General features: G+C 39.8%; 1 protein-coding gene across 1 annotated transcript in view; it reads left to right on the forward strand.

Annotated features, from left to right (window-relative positions):
* Positions 1-22,444, forward strand: part of CNTNAP2 (contactin associated protein 2) — a 2,930,334-nt gene that overhangs the window by 868,095 nt on the left and 2,039,795 nt on the right. Inside the window, exon 3 of the mRNA XM_073550056.1 lies at positions 20,597-20,790. Within this exon, the coding sequence (XP_073406157.1) occupies positions 20,597-20,790 (194 nt within the window). The remainder of the gene's footprint in view (positions 1-20,596; positions 20,791-22,444) is intronic.

Consider the following 22,444-nt stretch of genomic DNA (forward strand, 5'->3'; position numbering starts at 1 on the left):
CCTCTCTCCTCTCTAGCTGCTTTGTGCTGTCTTCTGCCCAACTCCATTGTCTAGCTGCTTTCTGCCTACTCACGTGCCAAGCTGCTCCATTCTGCCCAACTCTCCTCTATAGTATTTTTTTGCTATACTATTCCCCAGTCTCCTGTCTAACTACTTTCTGCTGTCTTTTGCCCCACCCTTCTCTAAAGCTCATGTGTTGTATTCTGCAGGTAACAAATATGATCTCAACCCCTAAGTAAAAATGGCCAAATTGTGCCCATGTTAGCCATGTTTCCTCCCTGGTATCAAGTGACTCATTACTGTTACAAAGTTTTAGGCGGGAATGAGGAGCAGGTGTCTTAAATTTATTTTTATCACCCTTACACTCTTTCATACTGGTCACTGGAAGTTCAACATGGCACCTCATGGCAAAATACTCTCTGAGGATCTGAAAAAAAAGACATAGGCTATAAGAAGATTGCCAACACTCTGAAACTGGGATAAGCACTGTGACCAAGATTATACAGTGGTTTATCAAGACAGGTTCTACTCAAAACTGGCCTCGCCATGGTCAACCAAAGAAATTGAGTGCACGTGCTCAGCATCATATCCAGAGGTTGAATTTTCAAAATAGACATATGTGTGCTGCCAGTATTGCTGCAGAGGTAATGAGGTGGGGGTTCAGCCACCTCTAACACACCTCAAGACTACCACTACCTTGCTGAAGAAACTGAGGGTAAAGGTGCTGGACTGATCACGCATGTCTCCAGATCTAAACCCTATTGAGCATCTGTGGTGCATCCTCAAATGGAAGGTAGAGGAATGCAATGTATCTAACATCCACCTATCCATAATGTCGCCATGGAGGAATGGAAGAGGATTCCAGTGGCAACCTGTGAAGCGTTAGTGAACACCATGCCCAAAAATGTTAAAGCACTGCTTGAAAATAATGATGGCCACACAAATTATAACTTACATTTCTGAATTTTTACTCCAAATTATAATTGCAGCTTCATTTAACGTCTGTAGTCTGGATGTTCATACATAAAAGCAGAATGTCCTCGTAATCTGAATCTCCTTTATACAGCAGTCTATTATATTAATGGTTTTGATAAATTGAGCGTTAAGTATTTTGCAAAATAACAAACAGTAAAAGTATACGGATTGACACAAAATGGAACTGTAGGGAATATTAATAGTCACAGTAATTATATATTCTCATATGCAGAATTCAACGGAAAAATAAAGAAATAGTTAAAAATGTAAAATCTGTGTGCCCGTTTTTTCCATAATCATGAGATTTTATTTTCCTGTTCTCCTTTCTAGTGCCTCCTAAATGTCTTGTAAGATATGGGTATTTTTTTTCAAAATAAATGTCTAAAAATTACAAAGTGCACTTTTGTAGAGGAGCAATTTGTGTTTTAGCTATAATTTTCTTTTCATGTACCACACTACTGTTCAACTACATTTGGAGTCCAAGTGGTGTTTGCATTGTTTTCACTTTGAAAAATATATGTGTTGCCAGTCTTCTGCAGCCAGGAGGGGATTTACTCATGTTAATTAAAGTGTTCTAGCAATAGTTCAGGCAAGAAGGATCGCTAATGCTAAAAGCAATGGAGCATAAGAAAAGGTCACATCTCCCACTCTCACCATTTTTAAATGTGGCTAATGTGCTGTTTGTTGATGTGTATTTTCTACTTATTTACATAGCAGTAAGATTGTCAGCGTTTACACAAACTAGAATGTTATGAAAAGCACCTGAATGAAATATAAAATCAGTTTTTTTCTGCGACTGTTTATGTTGTCACTTTTTGCTTTGCTAATGTGATGTTCCATCCTCCATGCTGCACATCTAAAGTAACACTCAGTCTTTAATCAAAATTAAAGTTACACACAATGTTGTAAATAACGTACATCTGTGTCTTGTAGCAGTTGTTAACATTTGGAGATGCTGTAGCATAAATATATCTAAAAGGTTACATTGTAAATTAAAAGAATATATATAAAAAAATTGTTTACATTAATGCAATTTTAATATTTCATGTTATTTTAAGGAGACAGACTTTTTTCCTTTTTGTGTTTTTGTTTTTCCTTCTTTTTCTTCCAAAATCCAAGACTTTTTTTTTGTTTTAAGGATGACTTGTAGTTAGAAATGATCAAATATATTTGATTTGAATTCTACTTAATTATTACAAAATCTTCATGAATCCAAAATGCAGATTTATTTGTAATTAGATACTGACTACTTTCAGCAGAATGTCAGCAGCTGGCCACCATTCTTTTGGTCATGCAAGGACATCAAATAGTTTAATAAATAAGCAACAACTTTATATGCATCCTACCATTGGCCTCTTAGGCCCCATTGATTCTCACTGTTACACATTCAGCCTGTCCTCAGCCTTATGATTCCTGCTGAGTGCTGAATCCCATACTGTAATGAGGCCATGAGATTCTGCATATGGGCACACAAGATCTCAGTGCATATAGTGATGTCATGATATCATGACCTTACATACACTTGGGCAGAACACCCCTGGGCTTCCTCATAGCTGGAAGTCCTGGCCTAGCATGAAGTGGTACCTGGATTGAGTTCAAGCTTTGGTGATCGAAAGATGCAGCGAGGATCTAATGGGTGATGTTATTTTTTTTAGCTTTTTACATTGTACATATATTATGCTTTGGGGCAAATGCTTCTCCTAACCATCACCTACCAGGTCCTCAATGCATAGTCGGATCTTCAACGCAAGTGCTGAAACTTCCAAGCTTCTTACACTGATCCGAGATATTGAGCTATGATGAGACCTGAGAGGGTTTTGCACAAGCTTGTGAAAGGTCATAATTAGAGATGGGTGAATCCAAACAGTAAAATTTGGGGTTCCTACCGAACACCTACTGTTCGGGCACGGACCCTCGAACACGGACTTTTCCAAGAAGTCTGTGTTACTGTTCGGGTTTGTATCCTGAACATTGGGTGTTTCCCACACTGTCATCTATATGACAGCACGAGAAATTTCGGCGGCTCTGATCAGTGGTAAGATCTTCCAGTCAGAGAGCTGCGATTCATCTAACAGCAAGCAGCTGTGACCAGCAGTAAAAACTTTACCTCCAGTAACAGAAGTATTTTCTGATGAGAGAGTACTACTCTCATCAGCGTACATCTGCTGCCACTAATAACAGCGAGAGCAGACACAACAGATAGAGGTATTCATCAACTGGTGACTGCCCTATAAATAAATAACTTACATACTCACTGAGTTTTTAAGCACAATTTTTTTGTGCTGAGAAAGCCCCCTTAAGCTTATACTTGAGTGAGGGTCCCAGAAGATGGAGGGAGAGTGGCAAAGGCAGAGCAGCAGTTCGCAGGAGGCAGGAGTCAACTGCTGGGAAAAAAGCCTTTGCTCACTGCTAAAGAGAAATTAATATTCTTTTCTCCTTAATATCGGGCACAGTAGTCACAGCCGCCAGCTTCCTGCAGTGGCCAGGCGATCGAGTTTGCCCGCTACTTAAGGGAATGAATATTCACTGCCCTTCATGCCCAGGGCAGTGAATATTCATTCCCTTAAAGAGTGTGCGCATGTGATTGCCCTGTCTCTGCAGCTGCTGGCAATGGAACAAGGTGCTGCAAGGGAGAGCAGGGACTGTAAGTAAGATGGTTATTTTTTCTGTTTTTTTTGATGGGAGCCATGGTTGATGAGTCATGCAGACCAGAATAGGGATGAAGAGCCATGCATACAAGGATAAGGATGAGGAGCCACGCAAACCAGGATAGGGATGAATAGCCATGCATACAAGGATAGGGATGAGGAGCTATGCATACCAGAATAGGGATGAGGAGCCATGCATGCAAGGCTAGGGATGAGGAGCCATGAATACAAGGATAGGGATGAGAAGCTGTGCATACCAGGATAAGGATGAGGAGCCATGCAGATCAGGAAAGGGATGAGGAGGCGATGCATACAAGGATGGGGACAAGGAGGCCATTCAAATGAGGATAGGGAAGAGGGGACAATGCATACCAAGCTTATACTCGAGTCAGTAAGCTTTAGGTGCCTCGGCTTATACACTGGTCCACTATATACAGTAAATAAATAAAAATAATTACTTGGAGTCTTTCTATTTCTAATAACCATCATGGTAAAACTGACAGCTTACCCTATGGCAGTGGAAAGTGAGGTTCATATTTGTGGGGTTGATGGCACCTTTGTATTTTCAGGTGGCATCAAGCCCAGCAGTTAGTAATGAAGAGATGTATATAAGACACTTCCATTACTACCCCCATAGTCATATTATCAATAAAAAAATACCCAGAATAAAGTCTTTAATTTGAAATAAAAATACACAACATTTTACAAATGTATTTAACAATAACAAACAAAGTATGCTCACCTTATGCCCATTCCACTGAAGTCCCAGTCTCCTGTAGAACGAAAAAACAAATAAAAATGAAAAACACGCCATAATCCATGTCTGCAATAATTGGTTTTCCACCTGCATGGTGCCAAAATGCAAATGTCCATCCTGAAAACCACAGAGAATGATCTGCTGTGAGTGCAGCATCAGTGACTAGTGGTGACGTCATTGAGGTTACTGCTGGTCACTGAGTCTGTGCTGGCTCACTTAAGTATGTGCCAAGATGATGAACTGCAGTGACCACAGTGAGATCACTGCTAGCACCATGAGAAAATGTCTCACTGTGCAAGGCTGGGCTCAGTGAGTTCACCACAGTTCACCGTGAGAAATTTCTTACAGTGAACTGTGATGCACTCAGTGAGCTCAGCGCTGCACTTTGAGACTTTTTCTCATGGTGACATCAACCCCACAAATATGAACCCCACTTGCCACCACCACAGGGAAAGTGGGAAGAGCAGGGCAAAGTGCCAGAATTGGCGCATATAATAGATGCACCTTTTTATGGGGCGGCTGTGAGATGCTATTTTTAGGCTGGGTGGCCAATATCCATGGCCCCTTACCAGCCTGAGATTTCCAGTCCCCAGCTGTCTGCTTTAGCTTGGCTGGTTATCAAAAATGGGAGCAGGACCCCACGTGTTTTTTTAAAATACTTATTTATATAATTTATTGAAATGGCTCTATTCTTAATAACCAGCCATAAAAAAGCTGACAGCTGAGGGTTTCAGCCCACAGCTATCAGTTTTGCCATGCTGGTAATCAAAAATAGAAATACCCCACATTATTTTTTTTAAAATATATTTGTTTATGAATACTCCCATTAGCCGTGCCTGCTCTCGCTGTTATTATTAGCAGAAGTCATAGACTGATGTCAGTAATCCTCTCATCAGCCAACAACTCTGTAACCAGAGATAAACACCTTTTACCACTGGTAACAACTGCTGGCTCAAATTGTCATCTGACAGCGGGTGAAATGCATCTCTCTGACCAGTGGTAAGGTTATTATCAGAGGCAGTGCTTGCTTGTGGCAGACAATAGATGTTAGGGCCCCCCATTCATCTGCATGGGATCCGGGGTTAGGTACTGTTCTGGTACCAGAACCAAATTATTTTAAAATATTTGGCCGAACCCGCTGGACCGGAACATCCAGGGATTCCCCCATCACTAGTCATGCTGTCATGACATGCACCAAGACCTCGCATGCACATGTGCAAAGCCATTCCCGGCCTCTTCAGAGCCAGAAGTCTGGGTCCAGTATGAGAGGCCTGGGAATTTCAGCACTCGAGACAGGGATGGGAAGATGCAATGAAAATCAAGCATGCGACAGTGAATTATGGAAAGGCTATTGGGGGAGCAATGAGGTGAGTATAATTTTTTTTAACCCTTTTATGGCCCTTTACAGTTCAGAAAAATGGTGGCCAACGCCATTTTACTAAATCTGCGCAGAAGTGAATTTGGCAAATTTTTGTAAAATTGGAGAAGAATTCATTTCCATCTGGATGAAAAAAAGTGATTTGACCTCCGCAATGAATATCATAAGAAAAATAAATGAAAAATAAAAGCAAAGAAAAAAAACAACATGCATGTCTTAGTAGAAAATAACACACAAATTCAAGATTTACATTTCAAGAGGGCAAAAAATAGCGTTTAAGCAACAGAAGACATTCTGCAATGTTGTGGCTTAAGCAGCTCTGTCCATGGAGGATAAATACTGTATATAATCCACAGAAAGGTATACACAAGGGTAAAGTCAAAGACGCAGAGTATGAGATTAGGACACGGGATAAATGGGATTACTGATGCGCAAGCAATCTCAAGTCTGCATCAATAAAAAACTATCCTACCTTGTTACAGTGCATCTCACATTATGATCAGCTGTGTTAGCAATCACTTCTTCCATTCTCTTAATCATATTGATCTCTGTGAGCCTCTTAGACTCAGTGGGAGAGTGTAAAGTCTTCCTGCTGTAAAGATAAATATGTCGTGCCTCTGGTTGTGTATGTTTACACACAGAAGATTCATTACTAAAATCATTTGTGACTGAATAATCTGTTCCACACTTACGTCAAGTGGGGGTATACTATTAAGAGTACAATGTGGGAACTTTACAGTGAGTTCTTCCATGCACATACATTTATAAAAGCAGCCAGATGTGTGAGATAACTGGAATTAGAATGTATTGAAACTTAGATTTATCAACCCTTTTCCTCAATAATCCAGATAGTATATAGAAATGAGTAAATAGTTTCTACACTATGCCATAATATTATGGCACAGAGATGGCGTGGAGATGGGAACTATGTCTATTTTATGCCCTGTAACATACTTTTAATGCCATAGTACAAAAACCAGCTTAAAGGTACTGTCACACTTAGCGATGCACCAGCGATCCCGACAACAATATGGATCGCTGGTGCATCGCTAGGTGGTCGCTAGTGAGCTGCCACACCGGCAGATCTCACCAGCGACATAGCAGGGGTCGGGGGTCGCTACTTACCTGTCAGACGTGGCGATCCTAATGTCCTCCCGCCCGCGTCCTCGCATCACTCGTCTCCACAGCAGGAAGCCCAGCAGGAAACTAACGACGAGAAACGGCCCAGGCCGTTCTCGCGCGATCAGTGATAACCAGCGTGGGAGCCGTTCGGAGGTAAGTATCACACATAGCGATATCGCTAGCAATATCGCTATAACGTCACAAAACCAGTGACATTATAGCAATATTGCTAGCGATATCGCTTAGTGTGATGGGGCCTTTAGAGTCCACACTAACCTTGGTCATTTAATACCTTAAAAGCTTCAGTACAATAGGTTTCCATAGCAGCTGAGGACTAAATGTGGCCTCATATCTGCCATATACATAAGCCTATTAAACCCTACTAAAGATGGGCAAACCCATGGATGTACGGGTCTAGTGGGTTTTAGTTGATGATTGTACAAAAGTTTGGTTTGGTTACCAGTACAGTACCTGAACTCGAACCCGAAAATGGACCCCATTCAAATGTATGGGGGGACTGAACATCAGAGGCTTCTCACGCTGTCATCTGTGTGACAGAGTGGGAAACATTGACTCTGATTGGCGGTAAGTTCAATACCACCATTCAGAGCTCCTTGTTTCTCTTGCTGTCATACAGATGACAGCATGTGAGCCAGCAGCTCTGACTGGTGGTAAAAAGGTTACTGACAATAACTCCTGGCCTCACTGATAGCAGCACCTGTGCAATAAATAAATAATAATAAAAAATACGTATGGTCTCTATTCTTAGTAACTATTGCAGGCAAAACCGACAGCTGTGGGTTGCAGCCCCTGGCTGTTAGCTTTATCATAGCTGGTTATCAATAATAGAAGCTGGGGGGCAATATCCATGGCACGTTAACAGTCTGAGCATACCAACTGTCAGCTTTAGCTTGACTGGTTGTCAAAATTGAGGGGAACCCTAAGCAGTTTTTTAAAATTATTTTAATAATTTAAAAAAATAGTGTGGGGACCACTATATTTTTGATAACCAGTTAAGATAAAGCTTATAGTTGAGGGCTTCAGCCTCCAACTGTCAGTTTTGCCTGTGCTGGTTGTCAAAAATAGAGGAGACCGCAAGTCATTTTCATTTATTTTTTGCACAGGTGCTGGGAGGTGAATACTCTCATCATCAATCATGCACCAGTCTTTCAGCGGCCCTTGATAGCTTGTCAATCGACTGCTGTTTTGCCAAATTTAGACAGATTGAATTACAAAAAAAACTGTTTAAACTGTATTCTGGATAATGCAGATTTTTGAAAAATTCAAGCAAAATTCAGTTCTCCCAAAGCATGTTTACCCATCTCCACTAGCAGCAGCTCTCATAATATGCCTTTGTATATTATACATTTTCTTTTACTTGTCTGAAGTTTCTAATTTCCTACATAGTATGTATAGGATACAAAACCTACAAGAGACAAAATGAGCAAAAACCTTGCTGCAACTAATTAAATGGAAATTTTACTAAATCTTGATAGAAAAGCAGTGAAATTATAAAAAAAAACAAAAATGCTCATTTTGTTTCACTCTGTTCAGGCCTTAACTTTGTTTCTAAATAGCAATTCTTCTGTTGCTTTTTTTTATTAGTTCATATCTTAAAGGGAATCTGTCATCCTTTTTTTTGGCTTCCAGCTGCCGGCATAGACATCGGGGGCTTATCTACAGCATTCTATAATGCTGTAGATAAGCCTCTGATGTTACCTGAAAGATAAGAAAAACACATTATATTCTACTCACTGGGGTGGGGCGTCCGGTCCGGTGGGTGTTGCGGTCCGGTCCGACGCCTCCCTTCTTCATGCGATGACGCCCTCTTCTCCCGTCCTGTAATGGCTGCGGCGCAAGTGCACTGCTCTGCCCTGTTGAGGGCAGAGCAGAGTCCTGCAGTGTGCAGGCATTGGGAGAGGTCTGGCACCTGCACACTGCAGAATTCTGCTCTGCCCTGAACAGGGCAGCTTATAATTCATGTTTCATGAATGTGTCATCAAAATTCTGAATTATTGACTAGTTAATATTTAATATGGCTTCATTCTTCATCTTAAAGATAAAAAAAGTTCTTGTAACTTATTTCCCTGAAAAGGGAGAGAATAATAAAGAGAAAACTTAGTAGTCATAAAGAACAGAAGCACAACAATTGGACACTTTGGTGTCTTTATTGAACTCTACGTATATATATCTGGATGAGCTTTTTTCATAGCAGACAAATCGATAGAGGTTACACATCTTATTGTCAAAGTGCACAATGCAATCAAAGTGCCTCAAATTACACCTTTTATTAGATGAAATAGAGAGAGGATAATACCCATCGATCCTTGGCTACCCTCTTTAGGAGCTCTGGATCGTGACATTTCTCAGTAACAATGATTGATATCTTGATAACCACATTATGGTGCAGAATAATGTATAATGGCTGTTTTGTGACTATAGTAAAACCTATTTAATGAAACAAATTACCATGTTTAGGAAACATTGTACATAACACATAAAAGCTTGGCGAGGATCTGAATTCAGGTCCAATTATTATAATTGTGATTTTTTTTTGTAAATAAAGTTTTCTATATGCAACAATGTTTTTGATAAAATGCAAATTCTAATTTTCCGACTTCAGCAAATTTTCCTCAAAATTCTGAATCGTGGCAAAAAAAAATGTGCACATTTCAATACTGGAAAGCTTGAAAATTTTCATAACATCTATGCGGGGAAGAGGAAAGAGGGAAACTTTCACAAGAACTTATACTCCACTGGGGAGAAAGAGAGGATCCTGCTTACCATAAGGATTCGCTCACATCTGCATATATAAAATCTTTCAAATTCTCAGCCAGAAAAGTTTTTTGAGTGTCATGTAACTGTCATGCATCTGATATTTCATATGCCATGCGATTGTTCTGCTAATGTGCATTTTTTCTTGCCTAAAATCCATATGTCATGCATACAGTATATCATGAGTATTTCATACAAATGCCATCCATATACAGTGCATTTATAACATGCTATAATACTCTATGTAAAATAAATCTATTTGTCATAAATGTTAAAGCAATATTATAGTGTATGAACACATAGCTAGCTAGATAGATAGATACAATGGCATGCAAAAGTTTGGGCAACCCTGGTCAAAATTACTGTTGTGAACAGTTAAGCAAGTTGAAGATTAAATGATCTCTAAAAGGGCTAACGTTAAAGATGACACATTTACTTTGCATTTTACACAAACAAAATAAACATGATTTCATATTTTACATTTTAAAAATTACAATAAGGAAAATGGGCCAATGAAAAAGTTTGGGCACCCTGCATGGTTTGTACTTAGTAGCACCCACTATTAAAAGTATCACAGCTTGTAAACACTTTTGTAGCCAGCCACCAGTCTTTCAATTTTTGATAGAGGGATTCTCATTCACTATTCCTTGGAAAATTCTTCCATTTCTGTGAGATTCCAGGGTTGTCTTGCATAGATTGCTATTGTGGATTTTGACGTGTGTTTAGGATCATTATCCAATTGTAGAAGCCATCCTCTTTTCAACTTCACTTTTTTAGAGATGATGTTATGTTTGCATCAAGAATTTGTTGAAATTTCAATGCATTTATTCTTCTCACTACCTGTGAAATGTTCCCTGCGCCATTGTATGTAATACAACCCCAAAGCATGATTGATCAAACCTCATGCTTAAAGGTTGGTGACATGTTCTTTTCCTGAAATTCTATGCCCTTTTCTCTTGACACATACATTTGATCAGTCTCCAAAAAGTGCCATTTTAACCTCATCGGTCTACAGGACATGTTTCCAAAATTCATCAGGCATGTTAGATGTTCGTTTGCATACGTCTGACGCTGAATTTTATGGTGAGGACACATGAGAGGTTTTCTTCTGATGATTCTTCAATGAAGGTAATAATTGTGCAGGTGTCTCTGAACAATACAACAATGTACTACAACTCCAGAGTCTGCTAAATCCCAAGTATTTTTAAAAAACAGCCAGGAAAAACTTACAGCTGTGGGCTGTCACCCTCAGCTGTCAGCTTCAGCAAGCCTGGTTATTAAGAATAGAGGGGCCCCCACACCATATTTTTTAGAATAATAAAAAAAAGGTTTGGTGTCCCTTCATTTTTAACAATTAGCCAAGCTAAAGTAGACAGCTGGGGGCTTGTATTCTCAGGCCAGTAAGTTGCCATGGATATTGCCCCCTCAGCCTAAAAGTAGAAGCCTGCAGCTGCCCCAGAAAAGGCGCATTTGTTAGCTGTGCTAACTCTGGCTCTTTGCTCAACTCTTCCCACTTGTCCTGTGGTGTTGGCAAGTGAGTATCATATTTGTGGGGTTGATGTCACCTTTGTATTTTCCGGTAACATCAAGCTCACAACTTATTAGGATGCCTCTCCATTATTAATCCTATAGTTATATAGCAAATAAATGCACACAATAACATCCTTAACATCCTTTAATTGAAAGAATGACACAGACTCTCTTAATGAATCTAAATTAAACCATACTCACATCATCGTCCAGTTCACAGAAGTCATGGTCTACTGTAACATAATTAAAATAGGAATATCATAATATTCCTTACTTGTCCAGTGAAAAGATAATAATCCATTTGTCACAAAACCAGTCTAGCTCTGCTACATCTGGAAGGCAGGCTGTATTGTTGCATGATGCGACTACACAGCCTGCCATCCAGCAGAGACACTGAGCAGCTTATGCAACCGCTTCTCAGTATCTTGCAGTTGACTCCTATGGCCAGACTGATTTCACTGCGAGCATAAGAAAGTTCTCATGCTATCAATGCTGTAGGAAAGGTCCTGGGAGTTCATAGCCAATAAATTCAGTGCAACTCACTGAAGTCAGGAGGGGCATTGTGGGAAAAGTTGTAATGACTCTCTCGCTGACCTCAGTGAGTTGAACTGAGTTGAACTCAAAGGAGTTCACTGCGAGACACTGAGCAGTGGTAGCATACGCTGATCAGTGTCTCTGCTGGATGACAGGCTGTATAGTTGCATCATGCAACAATGCAGCCTGACAAATGGATTATTATCTTCTCTGTCGATAGATGAAGAATATTATTGTTTATTATTTTAATTCTGTTACAGGAGACCTTGGTTACTGTTGACTGGGTGGTGACATTTGTGTGGGTTAATTTCAGTTCATTAAAGACATCTGTGTCATTCTTTCAATTAAAGGGTTTTATTCTCGGTGTGTTTTTTTACGCAATATGACTATGAAGTTAGATATGGATGCATCCTATAGGTTCCTAGGCATTTTTATTGTCAGCTCATACCTGTATAATCAGCCTTTCCTGGTCACTAAATGGGAGATCCCCCAAAAAATTGATGAAGGGTTTCCCTGTATTTTTGATAACCAGCCAGGCAAAGCTCACAGCTATGGGTGGCAACCCTCACCTGTCAGCTTCAGCAAGGCTGGTTATCAAGATTAGGCCGGTTTCACATTAGCGCATTTTCAGCGCGCGCACGGCCGGGGGTAGCTCCGCCCCCGAGCCGGCTCTCTGCCCGGCGTGCCCGCCCCTTCCTTGTAGCGCCGCCTCCTAGCGGACAGCGGCGCCTGCGATCGGCGCACCCTATCTTTAGCATAGGGTGCGCCGATCGTGCGCAGGCCGTGCGCTAGTTGCGCTTTGACCTGCGCTGCGCACTTTTGACGGTGCGCCGTGCGCGCCAAAATCCAACTTTTCGGATTTTGGCGCGCACGGCGCACCATCATAAGTGCGCAGCGCAGGTCAAAGCGCAACTAGCGCACGACCTGCGCACGATCGGCGCACCCTATGCTAAAGATAGGGTGCGCCGATCGCAGGCGCCGCCGTCCGCTAGGAGGCGGCGCTACAGGCAAGGGGCGGGCACGCCGGGCAGAGAGCCGGATCAGGGGCGGAGCTACCCCCGGCCGTGCGTGCGCATAAAATGCGCTAATGTGAAACCGGCCTTAGAGTGGTCTCCATGCTGTATTTTTTGTTATCTAAATAAATAATTTAAAAAAATGCCATGAAGTCTCCCTTATTTTTAGCAATCAGCAAAGCTAAAACAGACAGCTTGGGACTGGTATTCTCAGGCTTTTAAGGGACCATGGATATTGCCCCTCCAGCTTAAAAATAGCAGCCCTCTGCTGCTCAGAAAAGGTGCATCTATTAGATGTGCCAGTTTTGCCACTTTGCCTGGCTCTTCCCACTTTCCCTGTAGTGATGGCAAGTGGGGTTCATATTTGTGGGGTTGATGTTACCTTTTTAATTTCCGGTGACATGAACCTCATGACTTAGTAATAGAGAGGTGTCTATAAGATACCTATCCATTACTAATCCTATAGTAAATATTGTAAAGAAACACACACCAAGAATAAAGTTCTTTAATTGAAAGAATGACAGACTTCTATAATGATTCTAAATTAAACCATATTGATATCATCACCCATTCCATTGAAGTCATCATTACCTGTAATAAAGCAAAAATGAGAAACAACCATATCCCTCACCTGTATGTCGTTCTATCTGACACCATAATTACCCCTACAGTGTCAGTACTCATGCAAATACTTATATTTCAGTCTGAAAGATGAGAAGAAAATTAAATGCAGAGAGTAGGGAACCGGTTATCACAATATGTTGGTCTTAAGTAAGAGAAAGAGGTATGCAACTGTCCTTGGAGCTGGGGTGCTCACTATCCTTGTCTCAGGGAACTCTTCAAGGTAGAGAGGTCTGGATCTCCAATCTTACTATGCGCCTGAATGAACACTGACCTAATTCCTCCAACACCTAGAAAGGTATGGGACGGACAAAAAATGGATAGCACAAGCCAGGCAGACAGGGGAAACATAGAAAAACAGGAGGACAACCAGAGTATAGCATAAAAAATCAATAAATTTTATTAGCATAGACAAATACTAAAAACAGCATAAAAGACATAGACACTGTAAGGACACCAATAAATCCGGAAGACACAATGCTGTGAAAGTAATGCCATAGAGAGTCCCTCTAATACCTAGTCACCGTCCCATAAGGATCAGTATATCACACAACGGGTTAAATCCTAACTGAATGTAATTAAGAGCCTCCAAACAAATGGATGCGGCTCAACCGACCATACGGCCTGTATATCCACCATGTAGCTGAGAATCCCGCAGTGAACAGATAATAGAAACAATAGAGGGAAAGCTGATAATAACTCACTTGATGGACACAGCAGAGGCTAACCGGAAGACCCCGACGCACGTTTCGCTATACTACCATAGCTTTATCGAGGGGAAGTGTAGTGAGACGCTCCACAGGACCTAAAGTACCCAGGTAAGTGATCATGTGATCATCAGCTGACCCGCTTCCGTAGTGCTGTGTATACACGGCGCATGCGCTGGTCCCTGGCATTCTCAAGTCCAAGACATCCAGCGGCGCCCCGTCAGCAAGCGAGCGGGGATAACAGAATCCCCAGTCACAAGCCCACCAAGGCTGTGCCGGATAATCGGGACCAGAGGAGGAACGGACAACCGACACAGGCGCACTACAACAGCAATGGGTACATCATGACGGTACTGGGTCCAAGCAAGAGCAAACCAGAAAAAATCATCATCCAAAGTGCACAAACAGTGATAAAGTTCTCACTAAAGATATATTACATTACATAAAAAGGATATAACATCTAAATCCATAGGGGGTCTAGAGAAACTGATCTCACAGCCCAGCAATACATGTAGAATTATATAACAATAAACAATCCCTGAGCATGATACATATATAAATCATTTCACCATAAACACAAATGATCAATACTATAAATAGATATAAATCCAATGAATCCATGGATCCAAGTGGGCATATAAGCGATATGTGGAGATAAATATTTCCATAGTCCCCAAGTCTTCTGATCCTGCTGAAGACCGTTCATAAATGTGAAGAATCTAATCATATATATATAATGAGAACACTGAATAATAAAAAAAGAGAAAAAAGATGATTATTAAAAAAACAAAGAAGAAAAGAAGCCCCACCCACACATAAAAAACCATAAAAGAATGGGAGAGAAAAAGAAAATCAATAAAGTAACTTATTACAAAAAAGGACCAAAATTCAAAGAATCATTGAGACCAGCGGGTTTTAGGGTGTCCAATTGTACAATCCATTTTAATTCCCGCTGTGCAAGTAATTTTTTGATGTTACCACCTCTTATCCCTGTATGTACAATTTCAATCCCCCTTACCATAAACTCAGATGGATCACAGTTATGTGCTGCTTTGAAATGTCGGGGGATCGTTTTGAGGTCGGAATCTTCCTTGACTTTTTTGGCAGCAATAATATCACGAATATGCTCCCTTACACGAACGCATAACTCCCTCGAGGTTAACCCTACGTAAATCAGAGGGCACCCGCATGTTGCGTAGTAAACTACATTGGTACTATTACATGAGATATACTCATTGATTGTATAATCTTTAGTCCCATCAGCAGAGGAAAATAGATTAGTACGAACAATGTTGTTACACGCCAAACAATGTCCACATTTAAAGCAGCCCCTCAACTGTCTATTATGTCCAAAGAGATTGTCTCTAGGTGGCACATAATGACTCCTTGTAAGCAAATCTCTAAGATTTTTCGACCGCCGTGGGGTCATTTGTGGTCGAGCAGTTAAAAAAGATCTAAGGGAAGGCTCTGTATATAGTATAGGCCAATGTTTATAGAGGATACCCCTCATACTGTCCCATTCATGATTAAAATCAGAAATAAACCGTACAATGGTGTCCTCTTTTTTTAAAGCTTTTTTAGAATACAACAGTTGATCACGTCCCATGTGTTTAGCCCTGCTATACCCATTTTTTATGCTCCTCCCACTGTAACCGCGTTGTCTGAACCTCTCCCTCATGTCCAAGGCTTGTGCTTCAAATTTCTGATCTGTGGAACAAATTGTGCCTTGGACTTGAGAATACCGGGGAACAGTGCATGCGCCGTGTATACACTGCACTACGGAAGCGGGTCAGCTGATGATCACATGATCACTTACCTGGGTACTTTAGGTCCTGCGGAGCATCTCACTACACTTCCCCTCGATAAAGCTATGGTGGTATAGCGAAACGCGCGTCGGGGTCTTCCGGTTAGCCTCTGCTGTGTCCATCAAGTGAGTTATTATCAGCTTTCCCTCTATTGTTTCTATTATCTGTTCACTGCGGGATTCTCAGCTACATGGTGGATATACAGGCCGTATGGTCGGTTGAGCCGCATCCATTTGTTTGGAGGCTCTTAATTACATTCAGTTAGGATTTAACCCGTTGTGTGATATACTGATCCTTATGGGACGGTGACTAGGTATTAGAGGGACTCTCTATGGCATTACTTTCACAGCATTGTGTCTTCCGGGTTTATTGGTGTCCTTACAGTGTCTATGTCTTTTATGCTGATTTTAGTATTTGTCTATGCTAATAAAATTTATTGATTTTTTATGCTATACTCTGGTTGTCCTCCTGTTTTTCTATGATTCTTGAGCAGAGTGGCTAATTGCACTTACTTGGGTGGGTGCACACCCAGTGCAATTTTACGATGAGCCTGGTTTTTGTGGTGCAGACAGGGGAAACAGACTGGGATGAAAAGAAACTGCAATCATATAAAAATGATCCAGCAACAGCAAACTGGAAAACAAGGGAACAGTAGGAGCAACCAAACAAATGGGAGAGGATAAGGAAAAGTGCATACTGCAAAAAAAATGCAGAAAACTCCTAGAGTACTAGCTCACTCACAAATAAGGACTACTCCTTCACCACCAAGCTGGGTAGTTGTAAGCTATCACCAGCAGGGAACAATGGAAGCTGTGAGGTTTAAATAAAAGTACCTGAACAGTAATTGGGTAGGCCAAATAGCAAATAGAAAACACTTGCTGTAAGAGTGGTGTAAGAGTGGAGTAGCAAAATACAAAGATAAATCAGCACCCAGACAGCAACAGGATCTCCAGTGGCTCAGACACTGGTTAACCATAGACAAGGGCTTTAGAAAAAGCTGTTTTGAGGGCAGTAAAAGTTTAAAATACTTCATTGGACCATGAGAAAAAATCAGTACCCTTCTTAGTCAGAGGCTTGACTATATAGTAAGAGGTTTGACTATAACCTAAAAGTTCCTAATGAACTTAAGATGTCAATTATCAATCCCTAAGAACCTCTGTAAAGCTTTGCGGTTAGTTGGTTGTACCCAATCAAGGGTGTCCTGCACCTTGGTACATCTGAGTCTCCCAATTGAAAGTAGGATTGTGTTTAGGCAACCAGGGCATACCCAACACTATTTTAGGTGGCATGGAAGGTAGAACCATAAATGAAATAGACCCCGACCTCCTGTCACTATGCGTGCTTTGCTGTGTTTTCATCAGGAGGCCTCAAGCCTCCTGATGAAGACATGGCGAAATGTGCATATAGGTGGCAGAGCAGGGTCCCTTTACTTTACAATCTTGTAGGTATTAGTATCTAATCCACCTGTCCACATCACACATGAGGATAATACCCTTTGAAAGGGTTCTATGAGAGGGTGTTAGACTTTATTGGGACCTTTTGTGCTTGCATTAAATCCCAAAATGTTGCTCTGCCCTATCCCATCGATTAACCCCTATTTTAACTTACCTTTGTTTATATCAATTCCACTTGTTCCCTTTTGGCAGGACCTCATGCTTTGCATAAATTTATTTATATTATATATTTGTACCCTTTGGCTATACTTTTTATTATGAATCCCTAATTTTCCTGCTTTGGCAGTGATAATCTGCTCAGATTTTTAAGTGTTAATTTATGCTAAGAAAATTAATTTGATGGCTGAATATACTCTTTGATCCCCTACTGCTTTAACTGAGACAAATGGGTTTTTTTGTGCTTATATTGCATTTTGATTTTTGACCTGCTATTTCTACTATTTATTTTGAGAAACCTCTTGCTTTACTTGAACAGCATGACCAAGAGCTACAACAGTATACTCACACTCTCCAGCAAATTCACGGTCAGAACCTAAGTCTACAAATGCAGAGTTAACTATGACTCCAGATTTGGTAATCAAAGACACCTGTAAGAAACAACTTGTAGTCTGCATGAGACAGCCTTAAACCTTCAGAAACAGTGTTATTACATACTTTTGACTCTTTTTCTTCTCCTTCTACTACTTAAGAAACTCATTTTAGTATCCGAGACACTGATTAATCACATGACCTGATCCACCACAGTACAGACAGAAATGAGCAGGAGTTTCTAATTTTATGCATTCCATGGAAGCTCTGCAGGCCTCAATCTGCATCAATTCTTCAGCCTCTGTTGGAAAAAAGGGATAAGTCATAAAAACATCCTCAAACATTTTCTTATCCCTTAGACATCTGTGCAAATGTACTGTTAGAGATATTTGGTCGTCCAAGACAACAGGGAGGGACTATGAACCATTATATCCTATATCTGGCTGTAAAGACCATGGAAAAATTGACTGCGGAGAGCTGGATCATTCCAGGAGGTGTCCACAGCCCAGCATCTGAACTGAGATCAGTCCTCCTCCACACTATATTTTCCCTGATTCAACCTTGTGGACCATTGATTCAGCAGCTGGCCAACCACTTTATCAGTGTCATTGTAAGTGAGACACATAGCACAGAAAAAAGTGTCTACAGAGGAAAAAACTGGAGAATCCTCAGGCAGAGAAAATGCCCAAGCCAGAGGATCTCCATGGAGCAATGACAGAAGAATACCCACAAACTGACTCTCACTTCCAGGTGAAACAAGACAGAGATGAAAAAATAATTTGAAGAAAGGAAAGCAGAAAAATTACTTTGGTCCCCGTTGAAACAATCAGGAAAATTTATGAGTTTCAGAGAGCAGTTTTAGATTTAACAAAACTTGCGTAGTGACAGTTAGCACATGCAGTTGCTGCTGCTTCATATCTGGCACTTCTGAAGGAAAGAATCACAACTGCGCTGTCAGGGTGTCCACCACATCCTTGATGGTCTCTCAGAACACAAACAATGGTGTGGGCTGGTGATAATATCACGATATGCCAGTCTGAAGTAAGGGGGAGGAGTATGCAACTGTCCCTGGAGCTGGGGTCCTCACTATTCCTCTTGAAGGTAGAGAGGCCTGGGTCTCCAATCTTAGTATGCTCCTGGATGCAAAATGAACTAATTCCTCCCACATACAGGGAGCTATGGGACTATTGAGAAATGAAGAGCACAAACCAGATAGACAGAGGAAACAGGATAGTATGAAAGGAAACTGCAATTATACAAAAAATGCTTAAGCAACAGCAAAGTGGAGAACAAGGCAACAGTAGGAGCTACCAACGAAATGGGAAAGCATAAGAAAATACACATAGTACAAAATCCATTCAGAAAACTCCTAGAGTAAACACCAACTAACTGTCACAAATAAGGACTACTCCTTCACCACCAAACTGGGTAGTTTTAAGCTAAAACCAGCAGGGAATAGAGGAAGCAGTAAGGTTTAAATAGAAGGCCTTGCAAAGTGATAGGATAGGCCAATTAGCAAATGAAAAACACCTTCTGTAGGAAAGAAATGACAAAAGGCAAAGACAAATCAGCACCTGGACAGCGACAGGATCTCCAATGACTCAGCTGATAGAGACACCGGCAGACAACCACAAGACTACCAGATTGAATCCTGACACTAGTGTTCCAGTAGTGCTCTGAACATGACGTCCGTTCAAAATCTATTTTGGGGAGCCTCTGAGGATCAGTTGAATCTGGGAGACACTTCAGACTGCCGCCTGAGGCAACATTCTCATTTTGCCCTATGGCAGAAGCTGTCATGCTAAGTCTTCTACAAGGCCCTGTGCTTAGTTTGAATAGGCATTTGGGGTTGACAGACTTTATTTAACTGTCTTTGAATCTACCTCTCAACTTTTAATAAAAGAAATTGCTTCAAAACAACAGAGACTTTAAAAGAAAAGAAAAAAGCTGAGTCGAAATCTACCTTCAGGGTTTGTTCACATCTGTCACATAATCTAAATCCAAAAGTGTAGACATCACTATTGATTTTTCCCATTATTGAACGTAAACTGAATGAAAAGACATTTTTATATATTTATAGGGTTGTGGCTACAACTTCATAACTATTGCACAGTATGAACAAGGTCTAATTTTTCCATCTCTTTATAAAGTAAATATTATTATTAACTGTTTTACTATTATAAATACTTTGAAGATTTTTTAGTACTGTTTTGAAGTTAACTGATCAAAGCAAACCATTTGTAATTACGGGGCTTTTTTCAACTTGGCGTGCTTTGAGGTCTTTCATTAAATTATATTGTGGGATTATGTAAATGTGATAATGTGTGCTACCACTTGGCTTTGATATACTTTGCTTTTTTATATTCAAAAGATTAAGGCCTCCCACTGTGCAGTAAGAAAGTAGTTTTACATAGCAGCAGGATACCTTGAGAAAATAGCTTTATAGTAAGGAAGGTCAGTAAGGGACAGAATACTTGATTTATGATAATTAGAAATTGATTGTGGACATTGATTGCTATTCAGCATATGTATTGATTTGAATGGCACAAACCTAGATGGTCTTTTTCAAATATGCTATTTTTCTATTAAGTAGTAGCTGAGGGATTGTGGTGTAAATAATTATGTAACAAAGGATAACTGTTTTGTTATGCAAAATTCTTTGAGATGTATTTTGAACAAAAACTATTATGTTAGTATAATCAATAATATATTCGATTTGTTAATTATATGATGTTTTTTGAATCTGCAGGAGATGGTGGTTGGTCACCACTGGACAGTGATCATTATCAGTGGCTGCAGGTGGATTTTGGAAGCAGGAAACAAATTCGTGCAATAGCTACTCAAGGGCGGTATAGCAGTTCTGATTGGGTGTCCCAATACCGGCTGCTTTACAGTGACACAGCCAGAAACTGGAAACCTTATCATCAGGATGGAAATATCTGGGTAAGGAATATATATTTGCTAAATATTGCATAATTACTAACATTTATGTTTCACTATTATAGCAAAAATGAAATGTTATATATATATATATATATATATATATATATATTTATATATATATATGTAACCAGTCAGGATCCATCCGTTAGTAGTACAAAAAATTAGTTACTTTATCATTGGTCCCTTAAAAAATAATAACACAAAAACAAATACTAGGGACATTAAAACTGATGTGTTTCAGGCAGTAAACCACTCTGAAACGTGTCAGATTTAATATCCCCTGTATTGTTTTTTTTTGTTTTTTAATAGATCAATAATAAAGTAATCAATTTTTTACACTAATAAAGGATGGATATGCTGAACTTCCTGTTGACTGTTTCCTATTACTGCCAGCTGGATACTGCAGCCACCGTTCAGGATTATTGCAGTGGATTTCGCTATTAGCAATATTCGTGAGCTTTTCCTCCCTTGTTATGCATTTACTGAATTTTATCAGAAAATGTTGTGTAATTTTGAATTTATGAAGTTAACCATTACGGGTTAAGCAAAAACTTTCCAAACCCAAAAATTGCACTGCAAAATCTTAATTAAGCTGACTTTGTACATTTTTGATCAGCTGCCAAATTTTTATGATTTGGCCTCATAAGATTATTATATCTTTCCAAAAATAAAAAAAAATCATTGAAAGGATGACAATTCATGAAAACAAGATGGTAATTGATGGCGTGGAGTGGTTGTTTGCAGAAAAGGATAGCAATTTTTTTTCTCATTATTAGAAATATTTGATAAATGTACTGTGTAGAATTGAAAGGTGATTATGCTGATTTGCTGAATACTATAGTATTACTTGGTAAACTTAGTTATTTTACTAAGATAGGTCAATTATATATCAATGCCTTCATATATGTCTCTAAAACACAGACGTGAGAGACAGAACATGAGCATGTGCAAAAGTGAGCACTCATAATATAAAAACAATAAACCAATAGAAGCAGTATTGAAAGGACATTGACATCAAAAGATCATGTAACAAGGGGATTGATCAGCTGATCTAAACTAAACATAATGCAAAATATATACATAAAAATGTTAGCTAACTGTCTGCTACTATGATGTCTACATTTCTTTGATCTTTGTTCTTTTGGAATGTGTAAGTAAGCACTCTTGACATCCCTATTATCCCCGAGGAAGCCGGTATACCCGGTGGTACACAAGAGGACTTGCTTCTCCCTATGAATTGCTAAAATCCCACTTCATATCTGATTATTTTCTTAATCTCATTTTTGGTACATCGCTGCCTTGATGATGTACTGTTCTAATAACTATGTATTAGGGAGTTCCTCCTATTTGATATATATTCTTTTAGGCAGAATTTTAGCTTTCTTTTCCATACTGTATAGAAACTACTTTCTTAAATCAATTAATGTATTTTTTATTTTCATCAGATTGTTACAGTTTTCATTCATGTTTTGTGAGATTCTTTGAGTTTTTGGAGTTATGTTCTATGTTTTGGAATTGGTCTTACTCGATTGTGATTTAATTAATGGTTAGTTGTTCTTGATTTGCTTTTCACTGGTGGTCTCTTACTATATGTATTTCATCATTTGGTACTGTTATACCGATATTCTTAGTGCCATATGTCTGGTTATCCTTC

This window comes from Dendrobates tinctorius, unplaced genomic scaffold (genome assembly GCF_039654945.1).
Source record: "Dendrobates tinctorius isolate UK_male_01 unplaced genomic scaffold, ASM3965494v1 ptg000162l, whole genome shotgun sequence".
Taxonomy (NCBI): domain Eukaryota; kingdom Metazoa; phylum Chordata; class Amphibia; order Anura; family Dendrobatidae; genus Dendrobates; species Dendrobates tinctorius.